Source organism: Amborella trichopoda, chromosome 9 (assembly GCF_054954075.1).
Source record: "Amborella trichopoda isolate Santa Cruz 75 chromosome 9, AtrichopodaSantaCruz75HAP2 v2.0, whole genome shotgun sequence".
Lineage (NCBI taxonomy): Eukaryota > Viridiplantae > Streptophyta > Magnoliopsida > Amborellales > Amborellaceae > Amborella > Amborella trichopoda.
In genome coordinates, this window is record NC_142344.1 from 9,666,077 (window position 1) to 9,679,230 (window position 13,154).

Genomic DNA, 13,154 nt, shown 5'->3' on the forward strand with positions numbered 1-13,154 from the left:
CAAATAATAAATAAATAAAAATATATATATATATATAAATAATTCTTATAGTGTGATGGTCTATATAAGTATTATGGTCCTTAGGGACCATCACCACTTTGTTAACTTTTTTCCTTTAATTACTACGGCCTTTAGTGGACGTGGGCTTTAAACGTTTCATATGTAATATAATTTTTACACCTCATGTATGAGGTATAACTTAATTAAATAATATAATAAGGTATCTTAAGAATTTAAATAGGAGACGCGAGGACTCTCACCTTCGACAATTTTTGAGATCTTTCTCTCTAGTCGAAATGCAGTGAGCTCTTTTTCTCTTTAGCTGAATTTTTATCGGAAGCTCCCTCTCAAATATTTTAGGTAAGTGACTTCATTATCTTGAAAAATAATTCGTTCTTTTTAAAAATGAAATGAAATAATTACTTCTGCTTATTATCATGAACTTTACGCACGATAAATTTTATGGGCAAACAACCTCTTTATTTTGAAAAATAATCTTTTTTATTAAAATTGTGATATTTTATCTATGTTAGAAATTTTAAATGCTGTAAATTATTAGAAATAAATTTATTTATTTTTCTTGTCTATTGTTAGAAAATTTTAGATATTGTAAAATTATTAGAAATAAATGTGATATTTCTGCTTTTAGTAAAATTGTGAGATTTCTTTCTACTGTTTTTGAAGATTTAGACATTGTCAATTTCATGTGAAAATGACTGTCTTATTATTTGAAAACTGATATTTTTGCAATTGATTATAGCATTGTCTGTAAAATGTTTATTTACGAATTGACATCCCATAAATTGTGATAATTCCGTATTCTCGAATTTCTACAAGAGTTTTTCTATACATATTAGATTGACAATTATGCTAGAATGTCTTTACGAACTGCTACCTTTCTAAGTCTGTGCTCAAAATATTTGACTAGTTATTTTTCAAATATTATTGAAAGTGACTATTATTAATGGCTTCAGTGAAATTCATATAAATAATTTCAGTGATATGTTGAGTACATGATATTGATGCTTTCGAATGTTTAAAGAAATTTAGAAACACTTTAAGTAGGGATTACGAAATACTTTAAGTAGGGATTAAGTTGATCTATCTAAGACGCCGATAGGGATTAAGTGGACCCCTCAGGACACTGATGAGATATATAAGTGACCTACTTAGAACGCCAGTAGGGTAATTTGTAAAATCTTTTGAATTCTACACTGCCGTTAAAATGTTATATGCATTTCAATTATTCGGATTATACTTAATTATGTATTTTTGAAACTAAAACTGTTAATGCATTTCTGTTAATAGATCTTCTTTCAACTGCAGTTTTATTTTAAGTGCTCTCCGGTTTCATTTTAAGTGCTCGTCAGGATCAACTCCGAAAGATATTGTAGTTGTGCTTCAACTTTCTTTTGTTACTTTGTAAGAATTCGCCACTGTAAATTTTTCCTATCAAAAGATGTACATATATTTTGACTGTCACATCTTAAGGATATCAGTATTGTAAATTCTTGAGGCGTGATAATAGGTCATCTCTATGTTTATTTATTTTCACTCTATACTTTAGATAGGTACGTTTAAACTCTTCCCAATGGAGTTTACATGAAAGATTAGTTGTTGAACAATCGAAAATACATTAAATTCGATTGTTGAAAAATGATAAAAATATTTTTTTAAAAAAAATTCGTTATGATATGAAAAAACACCGGTAAACTACAACGGATATGTACGTAATTTTTTCAATTTTCTTTTTAACACTAAAACTTGAAAAAAAAATTAAAAAAAATTCAAACTTTGAAAATAGTATATATTGTAATAAATTATGTAGACCATCAATTTCGTCATAAAAATAAAAGTTTACATATTTAAAATATTTCTACATTTTTTAGTTTTAAATTCTATTTTGGAGTTGAAAAGTGATGGTTTTAAATTCTATTTTGGTGTTGAAAATTGATTTAAAACTATCATGATTTTGTTGTCAAATGTGCATTTCGGAGAATTTAAAGTGAGACTTCATTTTATTTTCATAAATCTTAGGCCTTAAAAAAACTCCCAATCTCTTTTTAAGAGAAAAGCTTATATAGTCTCTAAACAATGAAATTTGAGCATACTTCAATAGTTTCACTAGAAGAAATTTTGATACCTTAATATCATCTCGGTATCAAGATGCATGGACGTGAAAAAAAAATAGATTTCAAAATTTTTAAATAGTATATTTTGTAACCCATTTTTGAACCATCAATTTTAAAAATTTTCAAATCCTCATAGATCAGTCCGCTCTATTTTTGAAGCTTCAAACTTTTTTAATAAATATAAAAATATATTTTAAAACTATCACAAAAATTTCTAATATTGAAACCACATTTCTTGATGCTATTCGAAGACAAATAAAACTCTTTTTTTTAAAACAAAAAAACTAAATCAAAATAATTAAATAAAAAAAATATTATATAAAGATGCATCAGAACTACAGATACACATCAAAAATCCATCGGAAAAAATAGAGGTATGATCATGAAAAATAAAAAAAATTAAATCTAAAAAATAATGTATTTTACAACATAAGGTAAAGAAGTATGATCATGAAAACTAAAAAGATTCAAGTGTCAAAAATAGTGCATTTTACAACATACCATCTACATAGTTCATTTGTTTAAAATTTTTCAAGATTTTCATATGTTTATAAATCTATTTCGTTTTAACCATTTTTTAAATTTATATACTATGATAGAATTTAAAGGTACACTGTACCTCTACAGCTACGGCTACGGATGCATACGTACGCCACTGGTAAAAGTTAAATAATTCGTTATTTAAAATAATCTTATTTTTATTTAATTTTACTATAAATTTTACATGTGATAAAAAATTTCAAATAAACACTATTTTAAAAGAGTCCGGTTCAACCTGAACAAAAAAAAAAGGTTCATCTTTTACTAATTTCTTTCTTTTTTTTATACGCTTTTTCTTTTTTCCTTTTATTTACAAGAAAAAGAGGTGTTCAACTTTATGCGTCAGTAACATGGATCAGTATCTATAAAGTTAGAAATTGAGACACTGAATTGACCGGCTCCAATGTTCTTTATTAATAAATTCGATCAGAATTTAGAAAAAGATCGATTATAGAATCAGTCCAATCCGGAATTCAACGATATCCCCTTGGATTCAAACTACTCGGGCTAAAACAGATTCCCACTTCACACCCTTTTATTTTCTTCTTTATTCGATTTTTTCAACAGGAGATATGATCATTCAGATTCGCCCACCGAAACCAGATTTTAGGATGGCCCATACTCACCCTGCCCATTCGGGGTCTAACTTCTCAGTTTGCACGTTACCTCCGACCTCTCTCCGGAGTCCAAGACACAAAACATTGTGTATATCGCTTGACTAAACCGGATTCTACCAGAAATCTTACATCAGTGTGATTCAAAACTGGATTCTACAATTAGTATCAGTGTTAAAGAAGCGTGAAGTTGAAAGAGAGGCCTCCTTTTTCAAGGAGGCCCTCAAATTTACAGGAAAGGAAAACACAAAAGAAAAAAGTAGCCAAGAAAAAGAGGTAGAGAGAAAAAGTTTCAAGTCCATGAACGGCCCTCTGAAATGAATCCAGGGAGGACAGTCGGAGCACTGTTATGAGTTACACCTGAGGGAGTACAGGCAGGACGCACTCGAGTCTATGGCAGGCACGTCATGGAGCCTTCTGTGGTCCACTTCCAAACCGTAGTCCATGAGGGGCCTGTGCTCCAAGGCGTCGTCGTGTTCGTGAATGAAATCGGGGATTTCCGATAATACCCCTCTCCTTATGTGTTCCCACAAAAACTCCAGCCTGTTTACGTACTTCACCTTCTCAATGAACCTGCAAATCACACAAGAAAACCCTTTTCAGACCCTCTCTAGAGAGAGAAAGATACATAGAGTTGTTAGTGAGAGAGTCCTTACCCTCCACTAAACAAGAACCGACCGAAGGTGGCCAAGAAAAGCCTGGCCTGAAGGCCTGGATGAACAAAATAAACGGATTCGAGGTTGTCTTTAATGGCAGCCGGTATGAACTCATACACAGAACGGAGAGAAGAGAAGCCGGGAAAATTATCACATCTCTGAACTCTGGTATGAAAATACACAACACAAAAGGGACCATCCTCTAATTTGGGGAAAACCCTCTCGGCCAAGAACTTCTTTAGGGTTTCCGCAGATACCAGAGTGGCTGCATAGGAAATAGACTGTCAGGCAAATAAAAAAGTACAGACCGAAGTCATTAAAGCTTTCTTGGGAGTGATAATGGCGAAATAAAGCAAGAGAGAGAAGGGTTTATTTCGGTACATACCAGGAAAAAGTTTCCCAGTGATTCTCAGTATCTTCCTGCCGCGTTTATCGCGGCCATGGACGTCGAAGACCTGCAACTTTTCGATGAGCGAAAAAGGATCCATGAGAGAGAGAGAGAGAGAATTATGTTAAAAAAAGATAGCGAGAGAGAGAGAGAGAGAGAGTAAGTCTAGAGAGAGAAAAAGCGCGTTGAAGATTGAAGGATTGGACGATCGTTAAATAGTGAGGAGGGGTGTATGGCCTTATCCTCTTCGGTTTACCCCATTTGATGAAGACTACCCCTTTCATTTTTCAAAAAGATGGAGGCATATATTTAACGCTGTGCTTTGTTGATGCCAATGACGATTTTGCCCCTGTCGAGATAGTCGATGACTCTATATTATTTTTAAATGCTTATTTTTAGCTTTGGATGGTTTAGGTTTTTGGTAAAAGGTTAGGGGTTTTTAGTCATTTGCGAGTACATTAGTAGCGAAATTCGAGGGAATATTCTAAGGATGTTCCTTTGAGATTAGTAAGGCAAGGGGCCAGGTGCAGCGAGTTACTGACAGGTGTTGTTCCACTACATTTATTTGCTCCGTTACAAACCGCTCTTCCTCTGAATTCTATTTTATATCTCTTCTCCTCTTTCCCCGCTACATTTATTTGCTGCGTTACAAACCGCTCTTCCTTTCAAAATTCAATTATCTCTCTTCTCCTCTTTCCAATCAATCACCATCTCTCTCTCTCTCTCTCTCTCTCAAACCTTCTCCATCTCTCTCTCATCATCCATCAATTTTATATGCGCTCGCATTCATTCCCTATCAAACCAAGGTTTTTTTTCTCTCTCACATCAACCTCACGATATTCAAATTTTAAAAATCAAAATTTTAGTTAAATACATTTTTACTTTTTTGAATTTTGAAATTCACAAGAAATTAGTAAAGTACATTTAACATTTTTTTTTTTGTGCTTGAGTTTGTCGTGATCTATTATTTTTCCATGCTTGTTTATCAAATAATCTAGAAATCATTGCTTTTATTGGTTATACTATATATTTGAAGATCCAATTATTTGTTTCTGCAACTTAATATCCAATTGCTTGTTTATGTAATTTAGTGTTCAAACTCAAGCGGCTATTTCTCTTAGCATATTGAGTTTGAGCGGAAGAATGAAAAAAAAGTATATATTATCTATAAAGTTAATATGGAAAGTGTATGTTATAATCAGTAGGTAAAGAATGATAAATATAATATTTTATATTTATGATGAGTTTGACTATAGCATAGGTATATGTAATTTATTTATATTATTATCGTATATATTTATACAAATTTATATATTCATATTAATTAATTGACACAAAGATTCTCTTCAAATAAACTTAAGTTATTTTATAATAATGACTTTTGATATGACTTTTAATAATACAAAAGCACAAACCAAAATTCGTGTAGCCCACTCATAAAAAAGACCTTGTCCTATAAACAACAATGCCCATAGAAAGTATAGAAACCACTAAAAATCTCGCTCACCCACCGCATGTTGGGTGATTTGATAGTATGGGGCATAGAGGGGAAATTCCATTTCCAAAGGACAGGAGAGTCGATGTGAAATTTTACAATGAGAATAAAATAGGACAATCACGTGGTCCATTGATCCCTGAATCAAAAAGCCATCCTCTTTAGATGTTAAAATTTGACGGAGAATCTCCTCAGCTCAACTCGGTGATCAATATTAAAAGAGAAAAAAAAAAAAAAACCACATGGTTTCTATGAGTCCATGCAGAAACGAGTCCTCTCTTAAAAATCTATTTTTGAGATGGATTTTTTGACCTGAGTTTTAAGGATATGTAATCATTTAATATGGAGATTATGAATATGAAAAATTAAATAAATTTAGAATTTAACAATAATAATTTTATTAGAAAAATATTTGGACAGTTAGTTCCAATTATTTTTAGATAGAGCACCTATTTGTATCCATCTTTAAGATGAATGCTTTGTACCCCCGGGGCTTGCAAATGTAGAAATACGGTCCTCGCCTGATGAAACAATTTTTCAAATAAAAATTTGCATCATTCGAAAAATTAAAACTTAAAAATAGAGAAATCATAAAGATTAAACTAAGGATATTTTATTTTTTAATGATCAAGTCTATGTGTTCAAGAACTCAATTATTTTGTTTTTTGCAGAAATAATCAATGTAGATGCTATGATATTGGAATTGTATACAATGAGACGTCCACGGTTCACCTTTTGTATAAATAGGTCACAATTACTTATACCATCCAATGTGAAATCTAATAGCGCTTGTATATATCATAAAGTTCGAAAAAAAAAATTTCTTTGAACTTTGAGTCTGGTCAATAGAGTAAATACAACCACCTAATTTTACATCTAAAATATTGGGATTGTATACAATTTTGATCACGATTCGTGTAGCTGATCTCAATTAATTGAAAAAAAACTTTAATAGTGATAATAAAAATAAGAGAAAAGTTTATATAGAGCCGAGGCTCTGCACAATCAAATTTGAGCCTACCTCAAAACTTTCACTAGAAGAGGTTCTTTTGATGCTCAAGTATCTTCAAATGGACCATCTCGACATCAAGATGCATGAATACGAGAAAAAAATGGATTTCAACGTTAGGAAATAGTGTATTTTGTAACGCATTTTTGGTGCGTCAATTTTCAATATTTTCAAGTGTTCATAGATCTGTCAATCTACGCTATTTTTGAAGCTTTACACTTTATGGATAGATGTAAAAATATATTTGAAGGCTATCACAAAGATTTCCAATATTGAAACCACAATTCTCGATACTATTTAAAAGTAGGCTCTAATTTGATTGTTTAGAGCCTAGGCTCTATACAAACCACACCCTAAAAATAATAGATTAAGTTTGTATTTTTTCCCGACGGTGAGATCAAGCGTTGAGGGCCCCTGTAGAGGTATATTGTCCCATTGGGATTAAATAATGTCTTTCTTTCTTTGCTTTTAAACCCCGAGGGTACCTAAGACAATGGTGCTCGACTAGAGAAAGGATGTTGTTGATATAGAGCCGAGGCACTAAACAATCAAAGTATAGCATACCTTCAAATAGTGTCAGAAAATGTGGTTTCAATATTAGAAATCGTTGTGATAGCTTTAAAATATATTTTTATATCTAATTATAAAATTCAAAGCTTAAAAAATAGCATAGATCAAACAGATCTATGAAAACTTGAAGATCTTGAAAATTAACGGTCCAAAAGAGCATAACAAGATGCACTAGTTCCAAAACTGAAATCCATTTTTTTCTCATGTCCATACATCTTGGTGTCGAGATGATTATTTTGAGGATATTGGGGCATCAAAACAACCTCTTCTAGTGAAATTTTTGAGATACACTCTAATTTAATTGTTTAGACCCTCGGCACTATTCAAACTTTTTCTATAAAGAAATAGCAACCTATTTTATTTTAGAGATAGTGGGTGATTGTTTCTTTTATCTTTTTCTTTTGGGAGGAAAGTTGTTTATTCTTCTATCAACATTGTCGGGTTTCTATGCAGCCAAGTCTGCATATGTAGAAATGTGGGCCTATTAATAAATCTATTTTTGAAGTTGATTTTTTGTCTTAATTTTTAAAGAGATGTAATCTCTAACTCGGAGATCATAAATATGAAAAAATAAATAAATTTTAAAAATTAAAAATAATAATTATAGTAAAAAAACATTTGGACATTTAGTTTCCATTATTTTTAGATGGAACACCTACTTGCATTCATAGTTAAGATGGATGCTTTACACTTTTTGGGCCACATATGTAGTCATGCGGTCTGGCCCGCATGTTAAACAATTGCCTAAATAAATAAAGTGGTATTAACTGTTTGATTTTGAAAGGTTAAAGAGAGAAACAAAAGACAAGGGTTGATTATCTCTTGGTATCTCCAAAAGACCGAAAAGAGATAGTATCATATCCACCTCACAAATGAACAAAAAAAAAATGGAAGCATAGTGTTTTTTTTTTTTGACACAACTCACTGATTTTATTAATAAAAAATAGGAATTTCATACTATGAGACCATCTATCTCTATTACAAGGAGGTAATAGTTACTTCTAGTTATCAGATGCCAATTTTGATGGCTTAGGGTGTATCGTAAAGTTTGAGAAATTTTTTTGGAACATTGAGTCTAGTCAATCACACCCTTAGGACCACCTAGTTTCAAGTCCGACGGATAAAAGTGTTTGTGACCCCTTATACTAAAAATAAATGATATCTTTGTATACTTTTCCTAAAAACTATTGCAGAGTTAGATCTTGTAAATACAACAAATTACATTGAATCATGAAGAACAACTAACTAGGAAAGGATCATTCCAAGAAAGGGACTGAGTTCATAGTGGTAGCACCCCTATACATTTGTCACCATATTGTAGTTTTCATTTCCATTGACAATACCGTATTAATATTTCAAAAAACTAATTCCTAAATTATTTGAAAAAAAATTACATTTAGGGGTTTGTCTGCCCCTCTAAATTACCCAAAAAAAAAAAAAAAAAAAATCCCTATATTGCCAACTAATCTGCATCGTTATTAATTTCTCTATTGATAGACATGGCTAAAAGAAATGAGTTAGCTTATCAATAAGGTCTGAAATTTTCACCTAAAGTGATATGAGTTTCTTGCTTAGGAAGACACCATTGGACATCATTTTGTGTGTCCCCTTACAATCACAATGTAGTATCAATCCTTAAACCTGTGAAAGATTCAAACCTTGTAACACCATATTCCATATTCATCTCAACTTCATTAGTGGTAGCACAACCACAAACCTGAGTATGAAAGAATAATCTGCCCTTGATGATTTCTAATAAGACCTCCAACTCCTACCAAACCTTGGTTTTTTAGAGAACTCCTATCAAAATTTAATTTAAGCATTCCGAGGCAGTTTCCATCTACACCCAATTCTTTTCGAAATACCCGGTATAACCATATTGTCTACATTCAAAAGGAGAGCCATTTTAGAAATACTTTAGCAATTCATATTGATCGCCACCCAATTGTATAAGAAAAAATATAAGATAAAACAATTTATTTTTGGCACAAGGTCACAACCACTTTTGGCAGTTAGATATACAATCAAGTGGCTGAAGGTATGTTATTGACTATGCCCAAAGTTCAAAAGAAAATTTTTCGAGCCTTGTGACATAACCAAAGCTATTGGATTCCACCTCCAATGGTTAAGAATTGTGACCTCCTTGTATCACAGATAAGTGATCTTATAGTGGACAATCCCATTGTATAAAGACTCTATGATCCTATATCTGATACTATCTTCATCCGAAAACATTTTATTAAAAAACTCACCTATTTCTTTCTTTCAAAAATTGCCATAAGATTGTTGCTCTAAAGGCTTTCCACTTTATTTTTAAATACTTTTCATTTGTTTGTTTTATAAGATAAAACAATTTATTTTTGGTACAAGGTCACAACCACTTTTGGCAGTTAGATATACAATCAAGTGGCTGAAGGTGTGTTATTGACTATGCCTAAAGTTCAAAAGAAAATTTTTCAAGCCTTGTGACATAACCAAAGCTATTGGATTCCACCTCCAATGGTTAAGAATTGTGACCTCCATATAAGTGATCTTATAGTGGACAATCCCATTGTATAAAGACTCTATGATCCTACATCTGATACTATCTTCATCCAAAAACATTTTATTAAAAAACTCACCTATTTCTTTCTTTTAAAAATTGCCATAAGACTGTTGCTCTAAAGGCTGTCCACTTTATTTTTAAATACTTTTCATTTTTTTGTTTTATAATGTTTTTATTCACTAAGCCTGATCTCCGATCTGGACTGCCCATTTTCCAACTCAGACCGGTTTTCAGCAATCCAGCCACCGAACCATGTCGTTAAACCTTGGAGAAAACTAAAACATACCAATATTTGAAAGAGTTACCGTGCAATTCTGTGTTCTCCAAAATACACATTTTCTCCAAAATACACAGTTTCTCCGTATCTAACGTGTCAATTTATTGTTGAATACGCATGATTAACCAAAATACCTCTCTCTCTCTCTTATTGACCTGAAAAAGAGAGATATTCATGATGGAAAATTGTTTCATGCGGGCTGGGCCGCATGCCTACATATGCAGTCCAAAAAGTGTAAAGCGTCTATTTTAAAGATGGATGCAAATGAGTCTTCTATTTAAAAACAATGGATATTAACAGGCCACATATTTTCTTACTAGAATTATTATTTTTAGTTTTTAAAATTTACTTATCTTTTTTAATATTCATGAGCTCCATATTAGATTACATGTCCCTAAAAATTAAATTCAAAAAATCCATCTCAAAAAATAGATTTATTAATAGACCTATATTTCAACATATGCCGGATTGGCCGCATAGAAACCAGGTCCATTCGAGATACTGCATCATAATTAACTTGCTTATTTACCTAAAAAAGAGATATATTTAAGTTACTCCTTCATGATTGACCAGTTCTAACTTTTTTTTTTTTTTTGAGAAAGAATTAGAGGCGGTTAATTATGAGGCAGCATGAATACTTTACAGGTAAAATATTTACTTAGGGCATATACAAGCTACCATGGGAGCATATGTTCACTTACTCCCTCAGGTGAAAGTCTGCTTGGGAGCTCACTTCCTCTCTCCGGTGAAAAGGATGTTTTAGGTCTACATATATATACTGTTTACTTGTTCACTCGTGTTAAAAGGCTATTTTTGGATGATGTTTTGGATATTAAATTTTTAGATAACTTAGGGTGAGTTTGGATGTATCCAAAATTGCAATATTTTTCAATAAAAAGAAAAAAAGATTGAGATAGGCATTGGAACCTTGGATAACCCCATCGGCATTTATTTATCAACAAAATAGATTACGACGCTAAGCCAAATGTGCCAAAAAAAAAAACTTGAGCGGAAAAAATTTGAGGTTGACTCAAAAGTTTTTGGCTCGCAATTTTTTTAGGTTCTCTGTTCGGGTTTTTCCCCCAAACTTTTGCTTCTCGTTTAGCCTTTTTGTTTTCCCCAAACTTTCGCTTCTCTGTTCGCCTTTCCACTATCTCACTGCTATTTCCTTCTCTCATCCTCAACTACAAATCCTAACATCCTTTCCAGATTCCATCAAATTTTTTTCTCTCTAAAAAATGAACATTTTTTTTCCATCTTTCTCTCTCTAGAAAATCCCTAATTTCACTAAGCTCTCCCTAGCATCCTTTCCATCTTTCTTTCTAGAGCTCCTAATTTCATAGAGCTCTCCCTAGAATCCTTTCCATCTTTCTCTCTAGAAAGTTCATAATTTCATGGAGCTTTCATTTCGACGGGTTGCTGGATAGTGATTCTTTTTTAATTCAGGCTTTTGCTTGATATCTCTAAGAACATTTATTCTCTATCTAAATTTAATGGAGTGGTTTCCCGAGTATACAGAGCGAGATGTTTTACAACTTCAAAATACTTGCAGAACAAACCTCTTTTGCCCAAACCTCAAAACAAATACTTGCACAGCAAACCTCTTTTGCCCAAACCTCAAAACATTTGCAGAGGAAACCTTGGTTTGTTTTTTTTTCTTCATCCATTACTCTCTCTTCAATAATAATATTCAACTTCTTCCTGCTCCTCTCTCTAATAATAACATTGAATTATAATAATATTCAACTTTTCCATGCTCCTCTCTCTAAAAATAATATTGAACTTCTCCATGCTCTCATTCTCTTTGTCTCCTATATTTATAGGAATAAACTGCAAATCTAGAGAGAAGACTTAATGTAATTAAATTATAGAATTATATAAGTTGGGTTTGGGATTTCTTATGGATTTCTTGCAACGCATCCAAACAGACATATTTGGCAAATAAAATTTTCTTCTTATATTTTAAGAGACATCCAAACAGTCTACCAACATAATAAAATAAAATGATAATGTTTCTCAATTGAAGATAAAAAAATTGTATTTTTTTTCAATATGAATATTTTTTTCTTTGACATCCAAACTGGGCCTTAAGAATCATTATGTTTTCTTCTCAAAAATATAAATTTTGAGCTCACCGACACTTAGATGGGTAACTACATTCAATTTTAAGACATTGTTTTTTGGCTCAAAAGTCACAACTATGCATTTGATTTTGGTTGTTTAGATGGTTAATAACTACATTCAATTTGTTTTAGGCTCAAAAGTCAGAACTATGCATTTGATTTTGGTTTTTTAAGTTTGGTTACTTCGCCATATCATAGTTTCAAATGTAAAATATAAGATATTCAAGCAATGACATAAGATTACAGAAATGAAGCAACCAGCAGAGATGGAGTATGGACTCCTCCTTTGGCGAGAACATCAGCATCTTCATTCATCTCTCTATAATAATGTTGGATTGTTGCCAGATAGGTTGACAAAATATTCTAAATTTGATGAAAAATTACCTTTAATCTCCAAAGAATATGAGCCTTTCTCTTACTCCAGACCAATAGTTTAAAAAACGGATCGGTGACGCGGATTGGGCTTCTAAAAACCGATCCGGATAGGCGAATCGGCGATCTGGATCGGGAATTGGGTGAATCGGTCAGAATAAAGCTTAAAAAAAATCCGAAAAAATTATTAAAAATCATTATAAATTTTGTTTTTTAAGAATTCAATAAGAAATGAAGTACTCCATTAAGAATTTTCATGTTTTTGAATGAATATGCGAATATTGATATGTTCTTTCCCTGCATGAACCGCCATTCAACATTTAATTTACATCACACAAAAGGATAAACATATAATTATCATGGAATAAGTATATAAACATACATGGACTACAATAAAGCATAAAATTAGTAACATATGATCTAAAAATAAAAT

At 31.8% G+C, this 13,154-nt stretch overlaps 1 protein-coding gene across 1 annotated transcript; it reads right to left on the bottom strand.

The window, feature by feature from the left end:
* Positions 1-3,403: 3,403 nt before the first annotated feature.
* Positions 3,404-5,078, bottom strand: LOC18424226 (SEC14 cytosolic factor family protein / phosphoglyceride transfer family protein). The gene is made up of 3 exons (XM_006828817.4): positions 4,328-5,078; positions 3,943-4,207; positions 3,404-3,859 (listed from the first exon to the last, which is right to left on the bottom strand). The coding sequence occupies exons 1-3, from the start codon at positions 4,428-4,430 to the stop codon at positions 3,634-3,636; spliced, it is 594 nt and encodes a 197-aa protein (XP_006828880.2). The 5' UTR covers positions 4,431-5,078; the 3' UTR covers positions 3,404-3,633.
* Positions 5,079-13,154: the final 8,076 nt, after the last annotated feature.

Excerpts from the sequence above, each read along its gene's own strand:
- LOC18424226 (XM_006828817.4), bottom strand. The coding sequence starts at position 4,430 with ATGGATCCTTTTTCGCTCATCGAAAAGTTGCAGGTCTTCGACGTCCAT. Across the intron at positions 4,208-4,327 it reads CACTGGGAAACTTTTTCCTG|CCACTCTGGTATCTGCGGAA; the intron begins GTATGTACCGAA and ends TTTCCTATGCAG. Across the intron at positions 3,860-3,942 it reads CGGTTCTTGTTTAGTGGAGG|GTTCATTGAGAAGGTGAAGT; the intron begins GTAAGGACTCTC and ends TGTGATTTGCAG.